The sequence below is a fragment of the Drosophila suzukii genome, chromosome 2R (assembly GCF_043229965.1).
Source record: "Drosophila suzukii chromosome 2R, CBGP_Dsuzu_IsoJpt1.0, whole genome shotgun sequence".
In the NCBI taxonomy this organism is placed as follows: Eukaryota; Metazoa; Arthropoda; class Insecta; order Diptera; family Drosophilidae; genus Drosophila; species Drosophila suzukii.
Window position 1 is genome coordinate 22,543,001 of NC_092081.1, and position 19,418 is coordinate 22,562,418.

Consider the following 19,418-nt stretch of genomic DNA (forward strand, 5'->3'; position numbering starts at 1 on the left):
AATGTTATTTACATTGCAATACTCTATTATTGAGGAAGCCATGAAAAGGTGCCGAGATTGTATTCATATTGTTATTGTCAAATTTAGATTTATATAGCTATACTACACTTTTTTAAGCACTCAAACTATCCTAGCCATATGCAACAGAGAATTCAAATAACCGACTTTAGCGGGCGCCACTTAACAGTGCTGTTAACTTGGCCGGCGCAGTGGTGAGAATCCCTAGCGCGTCCCAAGAACCGCAGGCGGCTTGATCTCTGTGACATTGAAGTTGCGATTGAAACCGAAAGCTGTTAACCACATGTTATCTGGGTTATTGCGACCGCGGTTCATCCAAAATCTCAGCGAAGCACTATCTCTAGGGGCACCCCTACTCTACTCCCAGATCCGCAACATGGACGACATTGCTCTGGATGCGGCCAAGAAGACGGCGGCCCGCACGGCCGTGGATCAGTGGGTCACGGAGGATACGAAGATTTTGGGCATCGGGAGCGGCTCCACCGTCGTCTATGCCGTCCAGCGGATCGCGGAGCGTGTGTGGAAGGAGGGAGAGCTCACGGATCTCATCTGCGTGCCCTCATCCTACCAGGCGCGCCACCTGGTCCTCGACTACAACCTCAATCTGGGCGATCTGGACAGGAATCCCAACATAGACGTGGCCATCGACGGGGCCGACGAGGTGGACCGGCACATGGTGCTCATCAAAGGCGGCGGCGGCTGCCTGCTCCAGGAGAAGGTGGTGGCCTCCTGCGCCAAGCACTTCATCGTGGTGGCCGATTACACGAAGAACTCCATCCGTTTGGGTGAGCAGTGGTGCCGCGGCGTACCCATCGAGGTGGCTCCCATGGCCTATGTGCCCATCAAGCTGCACATTGAGGCGCTCTTTGGCGGAGAAGCCTCTCTGCGAATGGCCAAGGTCAAGGCTGGACCCATTGTCACGGACAATGGCAACTTCCTGCTGGACTGGAAGTTTATCGCCAACCGGGAGTACGACTGGGACGAGGTCAACCGAGCCATCACCATGATTCCGGGCGTCCTGGAGACTGGTCTGTTCGTCAACATGGCCCACAAGTGCTACTACGGGATGGCCGATGGCACGGTCAAAGTTCAAAACAAGTAGTTGTAAGGGAATAATGAATAAAGTTCAACTATCTAACATGTTTTCTTGAGAAGAGTTTGGGGGAGCCATTGTGGCGCTCCTTGCAATTTTCTATTACTGCAAAGTTCCTTAAATGTAAAGATTTTCTATAAATATAAATAAAGATTGAGTTACTAAACCTATACAAAACGTATTTCTTAATTGTCTTTATAATCGAATTTATTCTTTGAAATGATAACAAAATATGGTTATCCGAAAGTCGCTACAAGGGATTCCTATTAAACTTAAATCACTGTCGTATTGATAACGACATATCAAGATAATTATCAGTTATTCTTAAGAACTAACAAGTCGTTATTCATACCATATCCAATGAGTCAATAGCGAATGTCATTCCATAAACGTAGTTTACCTACGCTTTTGTATACTTTTGTCTTGATTTCAGCTACAAAAATAAATAAACATTAAATAAACTACGTCTAGAAGGCCTTCTTGGTCCGCCCAGGGAGCAGGGTGTCTTTCAGATACTGGAACAGTGATAGCAGGCCCTGCTTCTTGTTCCGCGAGAAGTAGTTGCTGACCACGTCCGGACTGCGCCGGCTCTGGTCGCTGACGGTGGTGGGCAGGACGCTATCATTCGTGCTGAGTGAGACAAACAGGGCGAAGGGCACGATCCACATGCAGATAGTGAAGTAGGCCAGCACCTGGAGATAAAAACGATAATGAGTTTACGGTTTAAAGTTAAATATTTCTTATCTAGGGTTAAATCATATTAAAAATATACATATGGGGTATATTAGAGTTTTGAATATTTGTAAAATAAATATTCGTAAAACTATAAGGTACATTGTTATGGTATTGTAATGAATATAGTATTAACTTTTAAGTTCTCCAACTATAGTTTAAATAAATCAACAAGATAAATTTAAAAACATTCCTAGTAGATAATTTCACCTTACCCACGAAAAAATCCTTAAAAATAAATCAAACAAAAACCAAAGACATTAATAAATTAAAGAAGAGCCCAAAAAAGGTATTATATGTAACGAATGCGCTATTTATGACTAATGATTTATGCAACACATATGTTTGAAACATTATTAAACATTTGGAACCCGCTGTTCCTAACTCACCTGCGTGAAAGGCACATAAACGGTGGTAAAATACTGGAAGGCCAGGAAGTGATTGACCACCAGCATGGTCAAGGATCCCAGCAGCGGAAGCGAAAGGAACCGAACAAAGGGGAATCCTCCCATGATTCCGAGGTGGAAGCCCTGGGCTACGAATCCACATATTATCAGGCTCCACGGGAGGTCCTCGAAGAGCATCAGCAGGACGTAGATGAAGATCGTGAAGCTGATCAGGAAGAGGATGCACTTCCTCGCCGTCGTGGTGTACTCCTCGGCCAGTTCAGCCAGATAATAGAGTCCAGCCACTGGGAAAACAATTGCAGACGTTGCAGTTGAGTCAGAAAATCGGATAGCGACACCTCACCTATGGATAGCGTCAGGAAAACGATCTGTATGCCCAGGGATATCCAGCCCAGTATGTAGAGGAAGGCCATGGTGTGTACTTGGACCAGAAGATAAAGATATATACGTAGTTATATTCGGCTAAAATCGGCCGACAAAACAAAACAATCCGATCAGTGTGTTGTTTGGCAGTTGGCTGTAAATACTAGACCTATGTTATGGTATTTTAAGGTTACAACACGATCATACTAGTATGTGGGACAACTTTTACCGCGCTTTTATATGTTGCTGTAAAGTGGGTTTTAAGGTCATTCCTTATACTTTTTATAACTTCAGTAAGTTCAGGACAATGTACACAGAAAAAATGAGAGTAATAAATAACTAATTCAAGCGATTGAAAAACCAAAACAAACCGATTGGTGTGCCCGTTTTCCACAGCCCATTCAGTCACATTTCATTTGGTATTTCAGGAATTCGGCCATTTTCCCGCCAACTGTGAGCGGTCTTACAAGCTTTGCAAAAATTTGGAGCGCGTGGTATTTTATGCCGCACGCTTTATTTCGCCACTTGAAGTAAGTTTAAAGTGTTTGGTTGCGAATCAGCGGTGCGACTAGGACTAGAGCAAGTGCACCCAAGTCCCGGGAATCCAATAAGATGTCTGAGGGCAGTGGAAGCGAGAATGCGCCCGGAGCAGAGGCGTCGGCAGAGGCAGCGGCCGAGGCAGAGGCGGCGACTGAGGCAGCGCTGATGGCAGAGGCCGTGGCTGTGGCCTACCAGAGCGAGGATGAGGAGGATCAGGAGCGTGAGGAGCCGGCCGACCACCAGGAGGAGGACCAAGAGGAACCTACCGAGCAACATGACGGCGAGGGTGAGGGGGAACCAGAGGCCGAGGAAGACGCCGACGGAGATGGCGACGCCATGAGCGTGGAAAACGCGGAAAACGAAAGCGACAGCGGTGGCAATCCGGAGGAAGCTGCTGCCGCCGACCGCCGCCAGGCCACCAAGAAGGAGCTCACCCAGATCATCGACAAGTGGGAGCAGCAGCAGACCCAGAGTGGGTACGATCCAGTGCCCACTCTGAGGAGGTAAAAGGATTTCTATAATATCGTCCCATCATTTTTAATGAATTCCTTTACTCTCACAGCCTGGCGGAGATCTTTGAGCGCGAGAAGGACGTGTACCGGCGGAAGGACCCAGATCCTTTGGACTCTCGTCATCCTTATAGAGCCGATCCTAGTTGTCAGTACGGATTGCTGCTTAAGCTGCTCTTTCGCAAGGACACCTTTATGGGCAAAGTAAGATATGGGTTTAAGGGTATTTCTTTATCAACGTAAGGCCCTCCTATAAAAAAGATAATTTAAGATTTTTCTAGAAACCTGAACATTGTTTACATTTCTTTGCATCAGAAAGCTTACAATATTTCGCTAATGAATATGAATATTAATTTACCATTCGAACTATTTAAATATTAGACTAAGGTTCTACCTTAATCCATTTTACCAACTTGAGGGATCCCAATACTTTACATTTACCTAAAAACAAAGTACTACATATATTAAATCCAATGTTTTATAGTTACTCAACGACTATCTGCGAGAGAACTACTTCAGTCGTCAGAACGTGAGCCGCAGCTCCCTGGAGTTGAACATCCTGGCCTGCCGGCTTATCCTGGAGATCATGCCAGGCATGGAAACCTCGGCCGTTTTCCAGACCGCCGAAGGCGACGGAACCATCAACCGTATCTACTCCTGGGCGGAGGACAGCATTGAACCACTCCAGAGCTATGCCACCGGGCTCCTAGCCGAAGCCATGGAAGTGAGCGACATAGCCATCAACTTCCGCGATCAGAACATCCGCCTGGTGCCCAAGATGATCAAGCGGCTGCACATGCTGCTGGCCATCAGCAAGAGTCCGGATGCCAATACCTCGCAGCACAACCAATCGGCGGACAGCAGTTCGGCGGGAATGCTCAGCTGGGTGGCCTGCGCCAGCAATGCCTCCGCTCCCCAGTCGCCGCAGCACAATGGCAGTGGATTGGGGGCCAGTTCCTCGCAACACGGAGACGCCTCCAACATGTCGATTCTCTTCGAGAACAGCAGGGATGCTTTCCCCGTGTCCCGCTATTACAAACGCATGTACATCCCCTTGCATCCGCCGACGGCGGACACCAGCCAAATGCTAATCATGCGCTTCCTAACCAGCCTGGGCGAGTACCAGGAGTTCCTGGCCATGGCCTTTGAAAACAATGTGATGCAGCTGATTTTCGGCTACCTAGAGAACTTGGATCGTAGAGACACTTGCCTGGCCTACGAGGTTCTCAAGTATCTGGCTTCCCTTCTCTGCCACAAGAAGTTTGCCTTGGAGTTTATTTCCCACGGCGGACTGGAGGTAAGTTTTAATTAATCTTACTAAAGAAAAAGTTTCTTCAAATTTTTCTTTTATTTGCTGCAGCTTCTTCTGAAGGTTCCACGCCCCAGTTTGGCCACCACAGGTGTCTCCATTGCCATCTACTACCTGGCTTACTGTGAGGACGCCATGGAGCGCATATGCAGTATGCAACGTCCCCTCATTTCGGAGCTGGTGCGCTACGCTCTTTGGATCCTGGGTCGCTGCCACGACTCTTCCAAGTGCCATGCCACCATGTTCTTCAGTCTGAGCTTCCAGTTCAAGGTCATATTGGAGGAGTTCGATGCCCAGGATGGGTTGAGAAAGCTCTACAATGTGGTGAGTAAACCGCAATGGCATAGGTAGACCTAATTAAGAAGTTAAAGCTAACTATATCATTCCCCTTTTATAGATCTCCGTGCTTAAGATCCTGGATCCGAGCCACAATGACAGCGACAACGACTCTGATATCAACGAAGACGTGGAATGTGCTTCCCGCCAAATGGTGCGCCATGTCTGCGTGGCCCTCAAACGCTACATGGAGGCGCACTTCTTTTACAAGTACAACAGCTTCCTCTGCCAGCACAACGCGGCCTCCTCGTCGCCCTCCTCCACGCACTACTTCAACCAGAATCCCACGGTTGCGGCCAAGCTAACTTTCGACCAGCTACACGACCAGATTCGCACGCTCCAGGAGCACACCTCTATTCGGGCCCACTGGCAGCCAGTGGATCAGCTGATGAAGCTCGGAGGAATCACCATGCTCCTCAGGATCATCGCCTTCAGCTACGATTGGGTGAACAGTGGACGCTCTGAGACGGTGCGATCGGCCCTGGACGTCCTAAGTGTGTGCTGTATTATTCCACGGGTCTATGTGGTGCTCTGCGAGCGACTGCTGATGCTGGACAAGACTACTACCTCGGGATTCTGCTCGGTTCTGGGCGCTGCTGCTGGGGAGATCACCTCGGATGCGGAGGTGATCAAGTCGGCGCTGGCAGTGCTCTGCCACTGTGTCTGCTCACCCATCATCCGAAAGGATAGCGGCACCAGCCTGATCAAGTTCGGCAACTCCTCCAGAAAGAACAAGGCCAACCACAAGTACGCCGAGGAGCTGATTGAGCGAGTATGGGAGTCGGTGTGCTCCAACAATGGCATAGTGGTGCTGCTTTCGCTCATGCAGACCAAGGGACCGATTACGGATGCGGACTGCATCAGGGGAATGGCCTGCCGAGCATTGGCGGGACTAGCTCGCTCCGATCGGGTGAGACAGATCGTCAGCAAACTGCCGCTGTTCGCTGGCGGACAGCTCCAGACCCTGATGCGCGATCCCATACTCCAGGAGAAGCGCGCCGAACATGTGATCTTCCAGAAGTACGCCTTGGAGCTGCTCGAACGGGTGTCGGGCAAAACCAAGCCGCTGAACAATCCGCTGGATCCGTCGCTGTCCAACATGCACAAAGCCAATGTGATTGCCCAGACTCGCATCCAGTACAACAAGCAGCAGCTGTATCAGCTCATTTTCGAGCACCTGGAGAGCAATGGTCTTTCGCAAACAGCCCAAATGCTGCAACGCGAAGTGGGTCTTCCCCTGCAGACGCCCACCACACGAAGCTTCCATCAGTCGCCTTTTGATTACAAATCACTTCCCAGCGGGAGTAGCTCGCTGTCCAGAAATCGCTTGCGAAGCCGCATGCAAGATGTGAATGCAGCGATCATGGGAAGCGGAGACCTGAACAGGAGCTTCGGCGAGGATTCGGCGATAGCTGCAGGAGCAGGCAGCAGCACTGCAGGGGACGGAGTGAGCATACCGAACTTTGGCTGCCTCAACACAACGCAGACGCCAATCAAAATCAGGAGGACGGACAGAAACTCGGTGAGCCGCTCGATTCAGAAGTCATCGCTGGAGCCTGGTGGCATGTCAGTGGGTCTGCCTGACGATGGCCAGCTGCACCCCAAGAGGATCACCCTCAATACCATCGTCACAGAATACCTCACCAACCAGCACTCGCTGTGCAACAACCCGGTGACCACCTGTCCGCAGTTCGATCTGTACGAGCCGCACAAGTGTCCGGATCCCAAGCCAAGTCGCCTGTTGAGCTCCAACTACAACCTGACCAGCCGGCATGCTCGCACTCAAGCTGGTTTCAATACCAGTCGCTTTGACCGTCGCTATGTGCACACGCACTTTTCTCCGTGGCGCAGCATCCGATCGGCGGACTACGAGGACCTAGAGTTCACCTGCTGCGACCTGGTGGGCAAGTACATCATTGTGGGCACGCAGCAGGGCGACGGACGAGTGTTCAACATGAACGACGGCGTGGAGCAGTTCTTCTCCAACTGCCACAACTTCAGCGTGGATGCCATCAAGGCCAACAGAGCTGGAGATCTGGTTATAACGTCGAGCTTCTGGCGCACGCCCACCAGCATTCTGTGGTCCATTGCGGACGACGAGTTCAAGTTGAAGCTGCGGCTGCCCGATGTCACCTACTGTGAGTTTAGTCAGACGGCGCAGGACCGCCTCCTGGGCACCCAGAATGAGGTATTAACTTATTTTGATATTTGTATTCCTTTAAATTAATATCTTTGCCTTTGCCTTGCAGTGTTGCACGCTCTTTGACATAAATACTGGGTCCAAGGTGGCCTCTTTTACGCCAACCATACCTAATCTGTACACCAAAAACAGAGCTACTCTCTGCCGAACCGATGAACTGATTTTGTCTGGTAAGGAACGATTTATTATTTAATCAGAACATCGTTTTATAATCCATTAAATGTATTTTCCTAGATGGTGTTCTTTGGGATGTGCGTTCTGGAAAGGAGATCCACAAGTTCGAGAAGTTCAATCAATGCATATCGGGCGTCTTCCATCCAAATTGCCTGGAGGTAATGCCTGAAATTGAGCGGGGAATTCCTTGCTAATGCTCCCAACTTTTCCTTACAGATTATCGCCAACACCGAGGTGTGGGACCTGCGCACCTTCCACTTGCTGCAGACTGTGCCAGTGCTGGATCAGCGCAACTGCACCTTCTCCCCGATGCACGTGATCTACGGGGCCAGTTTGGGGGCTGATAGGGACCACGACATGGACCCGACCACCTACGACACCAGCTTCAACGTGCTGGACGCATATGACTACTCGAGCATTGCGACCATTGACGTGAAGCGCAACATCAACGATCTGAGCGTCAGCGCCAACGGAAGCCTGATCGCCGTGGTAGAGGACTACAGCGGCTACGAGTCCAAGCAGGAGACCTATGTGAAGATCTACGCGGTGGGCGTGAAGAAGAGCGAGCGCTCGGAAGAGGTGCGTGCGGTTAAGGAGCTGGCCAGCGAGGTGTCGGACGCAGTTGCGCCCGCGCCTGCGAACGCCAACGATGTCGGCGGCGCTTCGCTGCTGCGCGTCTTTGAGGAGGCATCAGCGCGTCCACAGCCGGCGGAGAACGCGGCGCCCGCTGGCCTGAACGAGGAGGAGCAGCTCCGTCGGCTCAGTCCCGCTTTGCACGCAAGTCCGAATCTTTCTCGCCAACATGCACCCAACAGCTCAATTGTTGGGGTGCGACGGCGAGCACGTACACTGGGTGGCAATGGCAGTGGCGGCGGGAATGGGAATCTGAATCTAAATGGCGGTGGCGGAGTCGGAATCGGCGCTGCTATAGATCTGAGAACCCTCATGCGGCGGATGGATGATATTGAACTAAATATTATGTCTATGCTTGCAGGAAGATGATGAGGAGGTGCCCGATTCTGATGAGGACGGCTCGGATACGGGCTCCGAGAACAGTAAGTTGGATTCGATCTGCAGCCAATCGGTTTGCCTAAATATCCTCACCCCGTAGCTTTTGCTCTAGGTCCGAATTTCATGGGATTCCCCCTGCTGCGCAACCTGGGACTCGGCTCGGACAACGACGAGGACGGAGACCTGGATGAGGACAACGACGATGGGGATCTGCTGGACTCCGATGACGACATGGACGACGACGACGGATCCGACAATGGCGACGACGAGGGCGACTTCGAGGATGTGCTCGAATACTTCGACAGGAGCAGCTCAGACGGTAATTCAAGATCTCTAGACTCCGTTCGTGTACGACTTGTATTTTCTCCTCCCCTAGATTGAGCCCCTCCTACTCCACACCACACCAACACGTCAGCTCCTCCACCACCGATCCACCGCTCCAATGTTCTCCTACTGTGTCGTCTCGTCTCGTTCGATCCTCTGTTGTCCGCAGCGCGCCTGGAGGATGAGATACCAACAATCGTCGTTAGTTTTAGTGAATCTAGATATTAGGCTGTTACACTTACAATTTAAACTGTTATTTTTGAATTTTGTACAAACCATACATACGAATGCCGCACGATTGCATGGTAGCCAGCAAATGATTATTAATGGGATCGCATCGTGAATACCGACTGTGAGAATCAAATCTGTAAATTGTCCAACAATTTCCACTGTACAAACCTAAGTAAGAATTGTATACTTTTGCTATAAAGGAATAAACGGTCGTGTTAGCATCAAATATTAGCAACTAGGAACAATTGAACATGTTTTGTATAATTTTAAGCCCTATTTTTGTATCTGCTTAAATTTTGCAGCGTTTTCATGCGCATACCTTAATGATCAGAAAATAATTATATATTTCGTTTCAGAAATTTGAAAATTGTATTTGTTTTCGTTTTGCCTATGAAGTGAACTATGTATACCAGTGTATTCCAAGTTGATGAAATTAAATATATTGGTTTATTGAGAACTTGTAAAGCCAACTTGAGTGTAAAAAAGAATTCGTTTTAATATGATTTTTATAAGTGGTCATTTTGATATTTATTTGCAATGTATGTTACTTTATGAGTGGGAACACTTAGATATTTCTATTATATGCGGTTCGAATCGAAGAATTGAGTATGATAAATTCCATAATTATTAAAAGAAACAGGAATTCAGATATATTGCTATCAAATTCTGTTGAAATTGTCCAATATCGATCCACCCTGATTTTTACCTGAAGCATAGACCTACTGGTGTTACACATACGGTCTGTTTGGAGTTTGAGTCGAATGCTAGCCGATTATCTTATCGGCGGGTGTGGACTCCAAGTTGGTGAACGCACACATTCCTATCCCCCAGTTCTTACTCACTAACTGCCAGTGCAGTGACGTTATTTCGGATCGGCTCTCACTGAAAATCGAAGCAAATCTCGGCCGAATCCTTCATCAGTAGATAAATATGGTGATATTCGGGTGCTCGCAGTGCGACTGCTTGGCGGTCAAGTGGAATGCGTTCGATTAGGCCGTCCGCCGCTCAGTTGTCGGTTTAAAATTGCAAATTTAGTTACGACTTGTCCTCCGACCTGTGCTGATCGACGGCTCCGGCGCAATTGAATCCAAGAACTGTGACCACGGGAACTACGGAAATGTTTAAATTACTTATCGTCGGTTGCCTGACTGTGTTGGTGGCGCTGGGTGCCTCTGCTTTCGAGGAGCACCCCCACTTCTGCATCGAAACTGAACCGCTGCTCCTGTCGGAGATCGATCGACGCATAGTCATGCCCAGCGAGAAGGACCAGCAGTGCCACATTAAGGCCACTACGTTGACCCTGAAGGAGAAGGTGAATCCTTAGATTTTAACAATGCTCTAAATATCTAATAATTGAAATCGATTTTAAAGTGAAGCTGAAATATCTTGGGGTGCTTTTATAACTGACCAGCTAAGAAATTTTTTAGGAATATTTAAGTGTCACAGCTTAAAAAGATTAATGACCTAATTCATTTTCTATACTGAAAGGTTGTAATTATAATGCAAGTTATTAGAAATTGTGTTAGTATTTTTAATGATATTATTATCCCACGCTTCGAAAGAAGGAAATTAAAATTAATTGCTTATCTACTTTGCATTTAAGTCTCCTTTCATATCTTTCTTTTTATCTACTTATGTAGATATTTTAAAATACTTTCCTTGGTGTTAAGACATTTGAAATTGGTGCTCATATTAATTTCAATTTAAGTTTATATTTCTAATCGAAATAATTCTCAAACATCTTGACTCTTAAAATACATTTTAAAATCCTCCAAAAAGCCAGTCTAAAATAAAACTTACTTAGTTTTATAATTAGGTGACCAAAAGTGAATTACATTTATCCATTTTTGTAAAGAGTAACCTCAAGCAGATGAAAACTCCCAGCCTTAAATGGCTTTGAATTCCGTTTCGTCCAAACGAGTTTAGCTCATCGACATCCTTAAGTGACGAATCCAATGCCAGCCATAAATTATTCGTGCGCCACCTTCGAGTGGCTGATATTCCAAATTGAATTAGCTTGACGATAAAGAGACAAAGTGTCCATCGTAGCTGGGGAAGATAATGCCGACGGAGCTGAGATAAGCCGGCGATCGAGGTGCTTGTTTCCAGTCTAAACTTTTATCTTGCTGATTCGCAGGCGAGTCTCGTGGACACCCTGTGCACGGATCACGGCTCCACGACGGTCAAGCGGGACAACCACCACTTCCTGCGGCTGCACAACGGGGAGCTGAGTGGACGCGGTGTCCAGGCGGAGGTGTGTGCCAATGAAGCGGATTCGGTCCTGGCCTGGGTGCCCTACCACACGGTGCTCAAGAACTACGCCGCCGAGCTGAATCCCAAGGAGCGGCTGACCTACATAGCCAAGGCCACCAATGTGGAACGCGAGAAGACGGAGCTCTGCCACTTCCGCCACACGGATCTGGTCAATGCGGTGTCCGACAATCTCTTCACCTGCGTGGTTATGATCTTCGGGGATAACTTTGTGAGTTTATTCAGGGGATTTATCCGTAGATAGACTAAAAATACAGAAATCATTGTAGTACGGTCTGGAGGACAACATCAATGTGCTGGTGGAACTGCAACCGCTGATGTACCAGCTGCGGAACATCACCTACCTGCCGTGGCGCAATGTGACCAACAGCTACAAGATGCACCTGGGCGACAGCGTGCTTCGGAACCCCAGTGGGGAGAGGAAGCCGATCTACGGAAGCTTGAACTACGCCTTTGTGGAGAAGATCCTGGTCAACATGAGCAGTGTGTACCAGGATAAGAGCCTGGCCAGGCTGCCCCTGCTCTTCGAGCACCGTTCCTCTGTCCTGGAGCTAGATGCGGATGGAGTGGGCGGCTTGGACGTGGCGGAGAAGGCCTACTTCGGACGCAGCATGGATCCCAGGAGCGAGGTGCGGGTCCAGGTGATTGGGCAGTGGGTGGACCAGCATCGGGAGTTTGGCGCAGATATATATGAGTACTACGGCCATGGACTGAGGCGCTTCAAGCAACCTCTGCTGGGAGCCCGGCTCACCTTTGTCCGGATCGACAACACGGAGCCTGTTTTCATGGCCCCGGAATCGAGTAATCTGGCCAAGGCCTCGCTCTTCCGGGAGCAGAAGGCCGGCCAGCTGAAGGAGGATCCATCGGGCAACTTCACCGAGTGGGAGAACGCCCAGGAGGAGGCGGATTCCGATGGTTACTATGGGTGGTTTGTGGTCACCTCCCTGCTCCTGGCCCTCGTGGTCATCCTAGGCATTTATCTGGTGGTGCGCACCCACAGCAGAAGGCACAAGCAGCGCCAGAGGTACGAAGTGGCCAACACGAATGTGGCTCCACCAGCCTAAAAAATTAAATATTAGCCTTTAGTTTTGTATTCCGAAAAAGCACCAGGATCAACAGGTGTTCTACTCCGAAATGTCAGTTTAATTAAACGAGTTGGCAGCGCTAATGCCAAATCCTTTAATTTTATTTTGGTTCTGTTTCATTGACGAGTTTTCATGTAAAATGTTTGTTCAAGTGTAGAAAAATTATTAAAGTGGATTTGATTTTTTAAGTAGAGTGGAATCAAATGGACTAAATCAAGGCACACAGACCAATGGATGAAAATATAAAAGGTAAGGTTTAATAATAAAAGTGGTGAATTGTAAGTTAAAGTATAGAGGGTTGTAATTATTTTTAAAAATATAAACAAATGTCGCAACCGGCACGCGTTAGGGACTTATCTGCCCAGCAAGTTGGCAGCCCCGTTTGCAACACGCCTATCTCACTCACACACAGAGAAAGACAGAGCAGTTCGGCTGGCGGAGAAATTCATTCATCTCAATCTCCATCTCATCGAAAGAACCCTATTGATAACGTCTAGTGCTTTCATTCGATCCGATCCGGGTCCCGAAAGACCCACTGGTGTGCACTTGTTTTGGTTTCGAACCCTTTACCGCGGGAAGGTGCGTGTTTCGGCCCCATAATCACAAATATGTGAGTTTCGAAAGGCTTTTTGTGTGACGCGGCCATATTTGAAGAGTTTTCGTGTGTTGTGGATGTGGGGCGAGCTGCGGAAATTACATAAATACAGCGCAGGTGAGCGGAGTTATGGTTCAAGATCCCTGGCGAAAGGTGCACGCAGTGCGGGTGCAAGCGAATCGAAAACATTTGGCCAGTTCAAGTCGGTGATTATGTATTTGTTTCGTTTTTGGGCCCGAAAATATGATTTTTCGCTCACACCAACACCAAGATGCTAAATTGTGTATAACACTATAGCTGTCTCTGTCTGGCGCAAGAGCTACCAGATGTGTTGAATGGCCACTGTTAATAGCAGCGGGTTACAGAGCTGTTACTTAAACGGGCCCATTTTGGCGGGCAAATTTGGATTCGTGCACCTTTCGGGGATTCACTTGTAAAGTGATGGGTGTTCCAAGCTAATCACCTTGTAAACCTTTTCAGCCACCCTCTCCTAGTGACACAAAGTGATGGATCGCAAGAAGGTCCTGGAGCTGGACAAGATCTGCCGCCTGTGCATCTCGGAGCGCAAGGAGATGCGCCCGTTGTTCAGCGAGAAGGTCCCCGAAATGCTGATGGACTGCACCAGCGTGCGCGTGGAGCCCACGGAGGGCTGGCCGGACAAGATCTGCGTGCAGTGCGTTCATGCCGTGAGCCGGAATCACGCCTTTAAGACGCTCGTCGAGCGCAGCGACAAGGAGCTGCGCGACTACATCCGCGGCATCACCGTCGCCCAGGATATGGAGGAGCAGCAGCAGCAACAGGCGGCGGCCAGTGCCAAGCAGCAGCTACTGTTGGAGCGCAAGCAGCAGCGACTACTCCAGAAGCAGCAGAAGATGATCGACGAGCAAGTGCAGCTGGCGCTCCAACAACAGCAGCAGCAGCAGACTCCGGCCAAGCCCAAGCTGAAGCCACTGCTGCGGAAGGGCTCCCGCCAGCAGAAGCAGCGACTTCTGGAGGCAGCTCCAGCCCCACAGCCCGTCGCCCCCCAGCCACAGATGCAACTGCTGCAGGAACCTGCTCCACAGCCGCAGCAACAGCCCACGATGCAGCAGCAGATCCAGCAGATTCAGCTGCCCACGCTTCAACCCGCTCCCGCCCAGCTTCTGTCCACTGCCGGCGCCACCACGACGATGCCGCAGCAGATTCTGCTGCCCAACGGCCAGCTGATCACGACGGCCCAGATTGTGACGCCCCAGCTGGCGCAGATCATCAGCACGCAGCCGCAGGGCACGGCCAACGGACAGGCCACCGCTCAGCAGTCGCAATTCCTGCCCCAGCTCCTACAGACGCCCAATGGGCAGACCCTGCAGATCGTCCAGCAGCCCAATGGTACGCAGACACTGCAGCTGGTGCAACTGGTGCCGCAGCGCAGCTTGGCGCCCACCGGGGTCACGACGGTGACCACCACCACCAATGCCACGGACATGGGCCACCATCATGTGGGCGCCTCGCTAGGCGATGCCGACGTCCAGCTGCTGGAGGACGGCTGCGATGTGGAGGACGAGGAACTAGAGGATGTGTACGAACAGCTGGACGGCAAAGGTGACCACAGCTTCGAAACGATAGTCCTGGACGACGACCAGCAGCAGGATTTCCTCAAGGACCACCACGAGCATCACCAAGTGATGATCAACGAGGATCTTACGCAGAGCGAGAGCCAGGAACACGAGTACTTTGACGATTTGGACCAACAGCAGGCGATGGACGAGGTGGAGGAAGAGGACGAACATCTGAAGCACGAGGAAGACCAGGATACGTTCATCATCGAGGAGATACAGCTGGAGGGCGACGAGATGCTGGAGGATCCGGATGCGGAGGAGATCGACCAGGACTGCGAGTACATAACGGACGATCAGGATCCTCACCTTTCGGGCGACGTGGACGACGACCTGCAGTACGCAATTATGGAGCCACCGGATGGCGACACAAGTGTGGACATTGACCAGGCCTTCCTGGAGTCCGAACAGTCGCACCATCATCATCAGCAGCAAGAGGAGTTGCAGAGCATATCGCTGGAGAACGCTGTGGTCGAGTTCAGCCAGGCCAACACGACCACGGACGCCCTGGTGGCTCCCACTCTGAGCGTGAGTTCCCCGAGTCCGACGGCCAAGCGGGCTAAGAGAGGCAATCAGGGCACTCCGGTTGGAGTAACCCTGGAGCCCTGCGACCACCAACCACCCGCCGCTGCACCGACGATCAGCAGCAAGCTGGCGGCAGCCAATTCTCGCCAGCTGGTGCAGACGGCCAGCGTGATTGCGGCCGCGGGAGCGGACGACAACTACGAAATAGACGCTAACCTGGTGACCGAGTTCATAAGGCAGCACACCTCGCCACTGGGATCGGGCCGCTACATCTGCCACCTGTGCAACACCGAGTTCCGGCAGTTCAAGGGCCTGCAGAACCACATGCACTCGCACACCAACTGGATACGTGCCAATTGCAAGAAACAGCCGCAATGCGAGATCTGTTTGAAGAGCTTCAAGGGCCCCGGCATGCTACGGATGCACATGAAGACGCACGATGCTGAGTCCAGCACCCCGGTGTGCACCATCTGCAACCGCACGTTCAAGTCGAAGGCGATCCTGTACCGACACAGGCAGACGCACCAGCAGCGAGCCTACTGCTGCGGCGTGGGCAACTGCCGGAAGAACTTCTCCTCGGCGGTTAACCTCAAGTGGCACGTGGAGCGAAAGCATCCGGAAGTGGTGGAGCCCCTGTTCAAGTGCGGGGAGTGCGGATCTCTGTACGACAACGTGGACTCGCTGCAGCTGCATGTGGAGAGCACCGACCACACTGCGGACGTGCAGATGAGCGGCCAGGACGACAGCTTCAGCGGGGCAGTGAGCCTCGTCAGCAACGGCACCACCGACATGTCCAACATGATGGCCACCGGCCAGAGTGCCACCTTGGCCGGCGGAGCGGGCGACACCCATGCCGTGGTCGTGGGCTCCTCCGGCGAGGTGTACTTCGTGACGCAGGCGTAGCCAGCGGAGTTCGCCGCAGCAGCCGCTCCTGGGAACGGCGAGTGCCTGCTCGGCATCTAGATGACCACTTAGCTGTAACATACGGATATAAATATATTTTTGTACTACCCCGTCTAGATAACATTTAGCAATTAGCACACAACCACACACAAATATTGCAATCCTAGATTTCTGTCGTAGAAAACTTGTTTAGTAGGACCTGAGAGCGATTCACTCGAATTTTGTAAGCAAATACGAAACTTTAGGTAGGCAGATCGGATCGAAACAGGTCCCACATCCAAATCCGGCGGGGACTGTGCCAGTTTTTGTTTTTAATTTTATTATCTACTATTATTAATTTGTTTTTCCCGGGGAATATCAGACTGGCATTTTAGGCTAAACGTATTTCGGCGTTGGGTTTTCATTGTTGGGCTTGAAACGTGAATAAGTAAAAATTGTTTTAACTGCAACAAAATAAATTAACAAACCTTCTAAAAAAAATGCACAATATGCTCATCTTTCTCCATGGCGGGTAATATTTATTTTTAAGCATGTAATCCAATTCGCTGGGTGGCTTGTTATTCAATTGCGGCGTAAGAGGACCGGAAAAAACAGCGCCAAAACAAAATTGATCGAAAGAAAACAACAATCAGTCCAAGGTCTAGCCTATTGATTCCCAATTGCCACGTGTAGGGTTCCTCTGGCAATTCCAGAGTATCTGGATAATTGCACCTTAGTGTTTAATTTGTCCCTAAAATGATATTTGTGCAATTATACTTATCTTATGGATGCTAAATGCCTTTATTTGTTTATGGATATTTAAGTTATAATTTAAATACTTATTATCTGGCCTTACGAATGCTATAACTTTTTGTTATTTATATACGTACATATTTAAGTGGCCGGTAATCAGTTATCTGAAGTCACCCGCTGTCACACGAAATTGATAATTAATTAGCAAATAAGTTGCCCAATATCATCAATTGGAATAACATTGTGACAGCGAAAGTCGCCCGCCGTTTACTTATTTCGCTCAGATTATATATGATGGTCAGCCGAGTGCTGAAAGATAAGATAAGGGTTTTTGTTATTTATATGACGCATTTTCTCGACATCAATTTAATTTTCCACCCAGCTGTTGGGGAAATCTGATGACCACTTTTGCTGAATTAATTATAGAGCTTATGAATACTTTGATATTCACATCGATTTTTCAAGCTATCAAATGTGTTATAAGGTCAATCCTTAAATAATTTAAAATGACATTTTCTTGGCTATAATATGGCATTATAATTCTACAACCCTTCTAAGACTATGTATTTTAAATTGAGATCTGAAATTCTGTACGACATTTAATTTAAATTTCCTATATCTAAAATGCATCTGCTTTCATGCTTGACTGGAAATGTCCTTGAACTTTGAACCATCTGAAAGAAAAACTTGGCCACGCAGCCAAATAAATATAAATGGCAAAACACACGACGTGCGGTTATAGAACATATGCATTTCAGAATACCCTTACTCTCAGAAGAACTACCTGTGGAACTGTTTGAAATTCAGAACTAGGGAAGTACTAATTCTTATAGATCTTGTAGTCATAACATGTCATTTAAAAAATGTTATTTTCAGAAACAAAAAATTTCAAATATTTTAATTCAATACGAAAAATGTTAATGGGGATTTACGTTTTCAAAATGTATTTCCAACAGATCTATTTTGGGGACACACTATCGAACAAAACCGGCGACTGTTGGCTCCCAACAGTTGGCCATCCATTTCAAATTTAATTGATTTGACGCAGGCTAGGGGTTCGAGAAGTGGAATCGCAATAATTGCACAAAATAAATTCTTTCGATTCAAAAAGTTTATTCACAAAACACACATTTTCAGCTTATTAATGCACATTATTTTGTATTAATACCTGGGCGTTCTGGCATTTATTCAGATTTTAGAATCGAAATCCACGACGTCACCGAACATGGGACATTAGTCACGCGAAAGGCTGAAATTTCGCAGCAAAGAACTTGGGCTAGATTTTTAGCCCCCTTTTTGGGGGTTGAGTTGGGCAGTTCCAAACCCATCCTCCTCTTGGGGGAGTGAAATTAAAACGCAATTGGGATATTCGAGGCGCAGTGCAATTATAATTATTAATATTGCGCCGCTTGTGTGCCTATGAAAACACCCAACAATGAGTTTTTCTGAAAAACAATAACATTGAAAACTCATAATCGATGGATTTACGATAAAAACTGAAAACAAAGAAGATCGTTTTCTAGGTATTCAGAGGGTAATAGTTTGTACTTAGCACCCTCTAAAAATGAGACGTCAACGAGGAACTTCAGATAACGCCTATATAAAATATTTGTTTATACTTCAAGTTGTTGAACTCAATGTTGGGAATAATACAAATGTAAATACCATAATCAACGAATCAACAATAAATAAGAAAACAGAATCTTTTAAAAATAGGGTTCTACGTATTCAAAAAATAATATTTTGAAATGGAACTCTTGAATTCAAGTTACAAAGTTTCAAAACTGCTGAGAACGCCCATAAAAAATTGTTTGTTTACACTCCAAAGTGATTGAACTCAATGATGAAAAAGATTGCATTTCAAAGGTTCCGAATTTACGCGTTCTTGAGATCTGTTGAGAACAAAAACATTTATCCATTGCTTTCTAGCCGAGTGAACAAGTTTTCCCCCAGTTTGTGTCATTAAACCGACGACTGAGTAAACAAAAATCGAAAACAGCAACAGCCGCAAAAATATTCTGCGTTCGTCTGCCGGAAGAAAATGAAAGCGAAATAAGTGTTGTTTAGAGAACCGAATATTGTTTACTGATCCGATCGCAGATAATGATGAATCGATCATCGGCCTATTCCGCGCAAAGCTTTCCAGACAGGGCCGAAATGTGTGCTAATACCTAGCGCCAGACTGATTTGAGGGGGCCAACACTTGTTAGCCCACTTGCTAGCCACCCTATAAGTACACCCACCTCTTCCCACCTCCCCAGAATTCTGAGACCCCGCATTGACGCAATTGAAAAGAATAACAAAATTGTTTATTTTGCGCTCGCCGCTTCGCAAATAATTCTCGTTCTTAAACCCGATTATTAACCATTTTTGTGCCCGGCCTTTCTGTTGTTATTCCAATTTTGTTTGTATTATTTTACAATTCTCCGTATAATTCCCATACAAAAATAATTTTTCCACGCCAA

The 19,418-nt window shown here is 48.2% G+C and overlaps 5 protein-coding genes and 1 long non-coding RNA gene across 7 annotated transcripts; 4 read left to right on the forward strand and 2 right to left on the reverse strand.

Annotated features, from left to right (window-relative positions):
• The first annotated feature begins 275 nt into the window (after positions 1 to 275).
• On the forward strand, positions 276 to 1,156 carry Rpi (Ribose-5-phosphate isomerase). The gene has a single exon (XM_017072135.4). It carries the CDS (start codon positions 302 to 304, stop codon positions 1,118 to 1,120), a length of 819 nt encoding a protein of 272 aa, XP_016927624.2. The 5' UTR covers positions 276 to 301; the 3' UTR covers positions 1,121 to 1,156.
• Positions 1,157 to 1,300: 144 nt separating this feature from the next.
• Positions 1,301 to 2,769, reverse strand: LOC108008319 (protein TEX261). The gene is made up of 3 exons (XM_017072136.4): positions 2,594 to 2,769; positions 2,233 to 2,534; positions 1,301 to 1,803 (listed from the first exon to the last, which is right to left on the reverse strand). The coding sequence occupies exons 1-3, from the start codon at positions 2,661 to 2,663 to the stop codon at positions 1,579 to 1,581; spliced, it is 597 nt and encodes a 198-aa protein (XP_016927625.2). The 5' UTR covers positions 2,664 to 2,769; the 3' UTR covers positions 1,301 to 1,578.
• A 292-nt stretch (positions 2,770 to 3,061) lies between these two features.
• On the forward strand, positions 3,062 to 9,619 carry mahj (LisH and WD40 domain-containing protein mahjong). 2 transcript variants are annotated; one of them, XM_017073310.3, is made up of 11 exons: positions 3,062 to 3,656; positions 3,716 to 3,866; positions 4,147 to 4,959; positions 5,023 to 5,295; positions 5,369 to 7,495; positions 7,557 to 7,677; positions 7,742 to 7,839; positions 7,898 to 8,260; positions 8,676 to 8,736; positions 8,793 to 9,011; positions 9,069 to 9,619. In XM_017073310.3, the coding sequence occupies exons 1-11, from the start codon at positions 3,226 to 3,228 to the stop codon at positions 9,071 to 9,073; spliced, it is 4,662 nt and encodes a 1,553-aa protein (XP_016928799.2). In that variant the 5' UTR covers positions 3,062 to 3,225; the 3' UTR covers positions 9,074 to 9,619. The 2 variants fall into 2 exon arrangements, with proteins under 2 accessions (XP_016928799.2, XP_016928800.2); XM_017073311.3 differs by having other exon boundaries at positions 8,805 to 9,011.
• Positions 9,620 to 10,299: 680 nt separating this feature from the next.
• On the forward strand, positions 10,300 to 12,701 carry LOC108009179 (uncharacterized). The gene is made up of 3 exons (XM_017073313.4): positions 10,300 to 10,559; positions 11,385 to 11,729; positions 11,788 to 12,701. Exons 1-3 carry the CDS (start codon positions 10,365 to 10,367, stop codon positions 12,580 to 12,582), a joined length of 1,335 nt encoding a protein of 444 aa, XP_016928802.2. The 5' UTR covers positions 10,300 to 10,364; the 3' UTR covers positions 12,583 to 12,701.
• LOC118876970 (uncharacterized) lies at positions 11,038 to 12,004 on the reverse strand. Its single transcript, XR_005013910.3, has 2 exons — positions 11,863 to 12,004; positions 11,038 to 11,763 (listed from the first exon to the last, which is right to left on the reverse strand). It is a non-coding gene; the product is annotated as an uncharacterized lncRNA (long non-coding RNA).
• A 317-nt stretch (positions 12,702 to 13,018) lies between the features above and the next one.
• On the forward strand, positions 13,019 to 16,701 carry LOC108009178 (zinc finger protein 853). The gene is made up of 2 exons (XM_017073312.4): positions 13,019 to 13,315; positions 13,679 to 16,701. The coding sequence occupies exon 2, from the start codon at positions 13,705 to 13,707 to the stop codon at positions 16,219 to 16,221; it is 2,517 nt and encodes an 838-aa protein (XP_016928801.2). The 5' UTR covers positions 13,019 to 13,315; positions 13,679 to 13,704; the 3' UTR covers positions 16,222 to 16,701.
• The last annotated feature ends 2,717 nt before the right edge of the window (positions 16,702 to 19,418 follow it).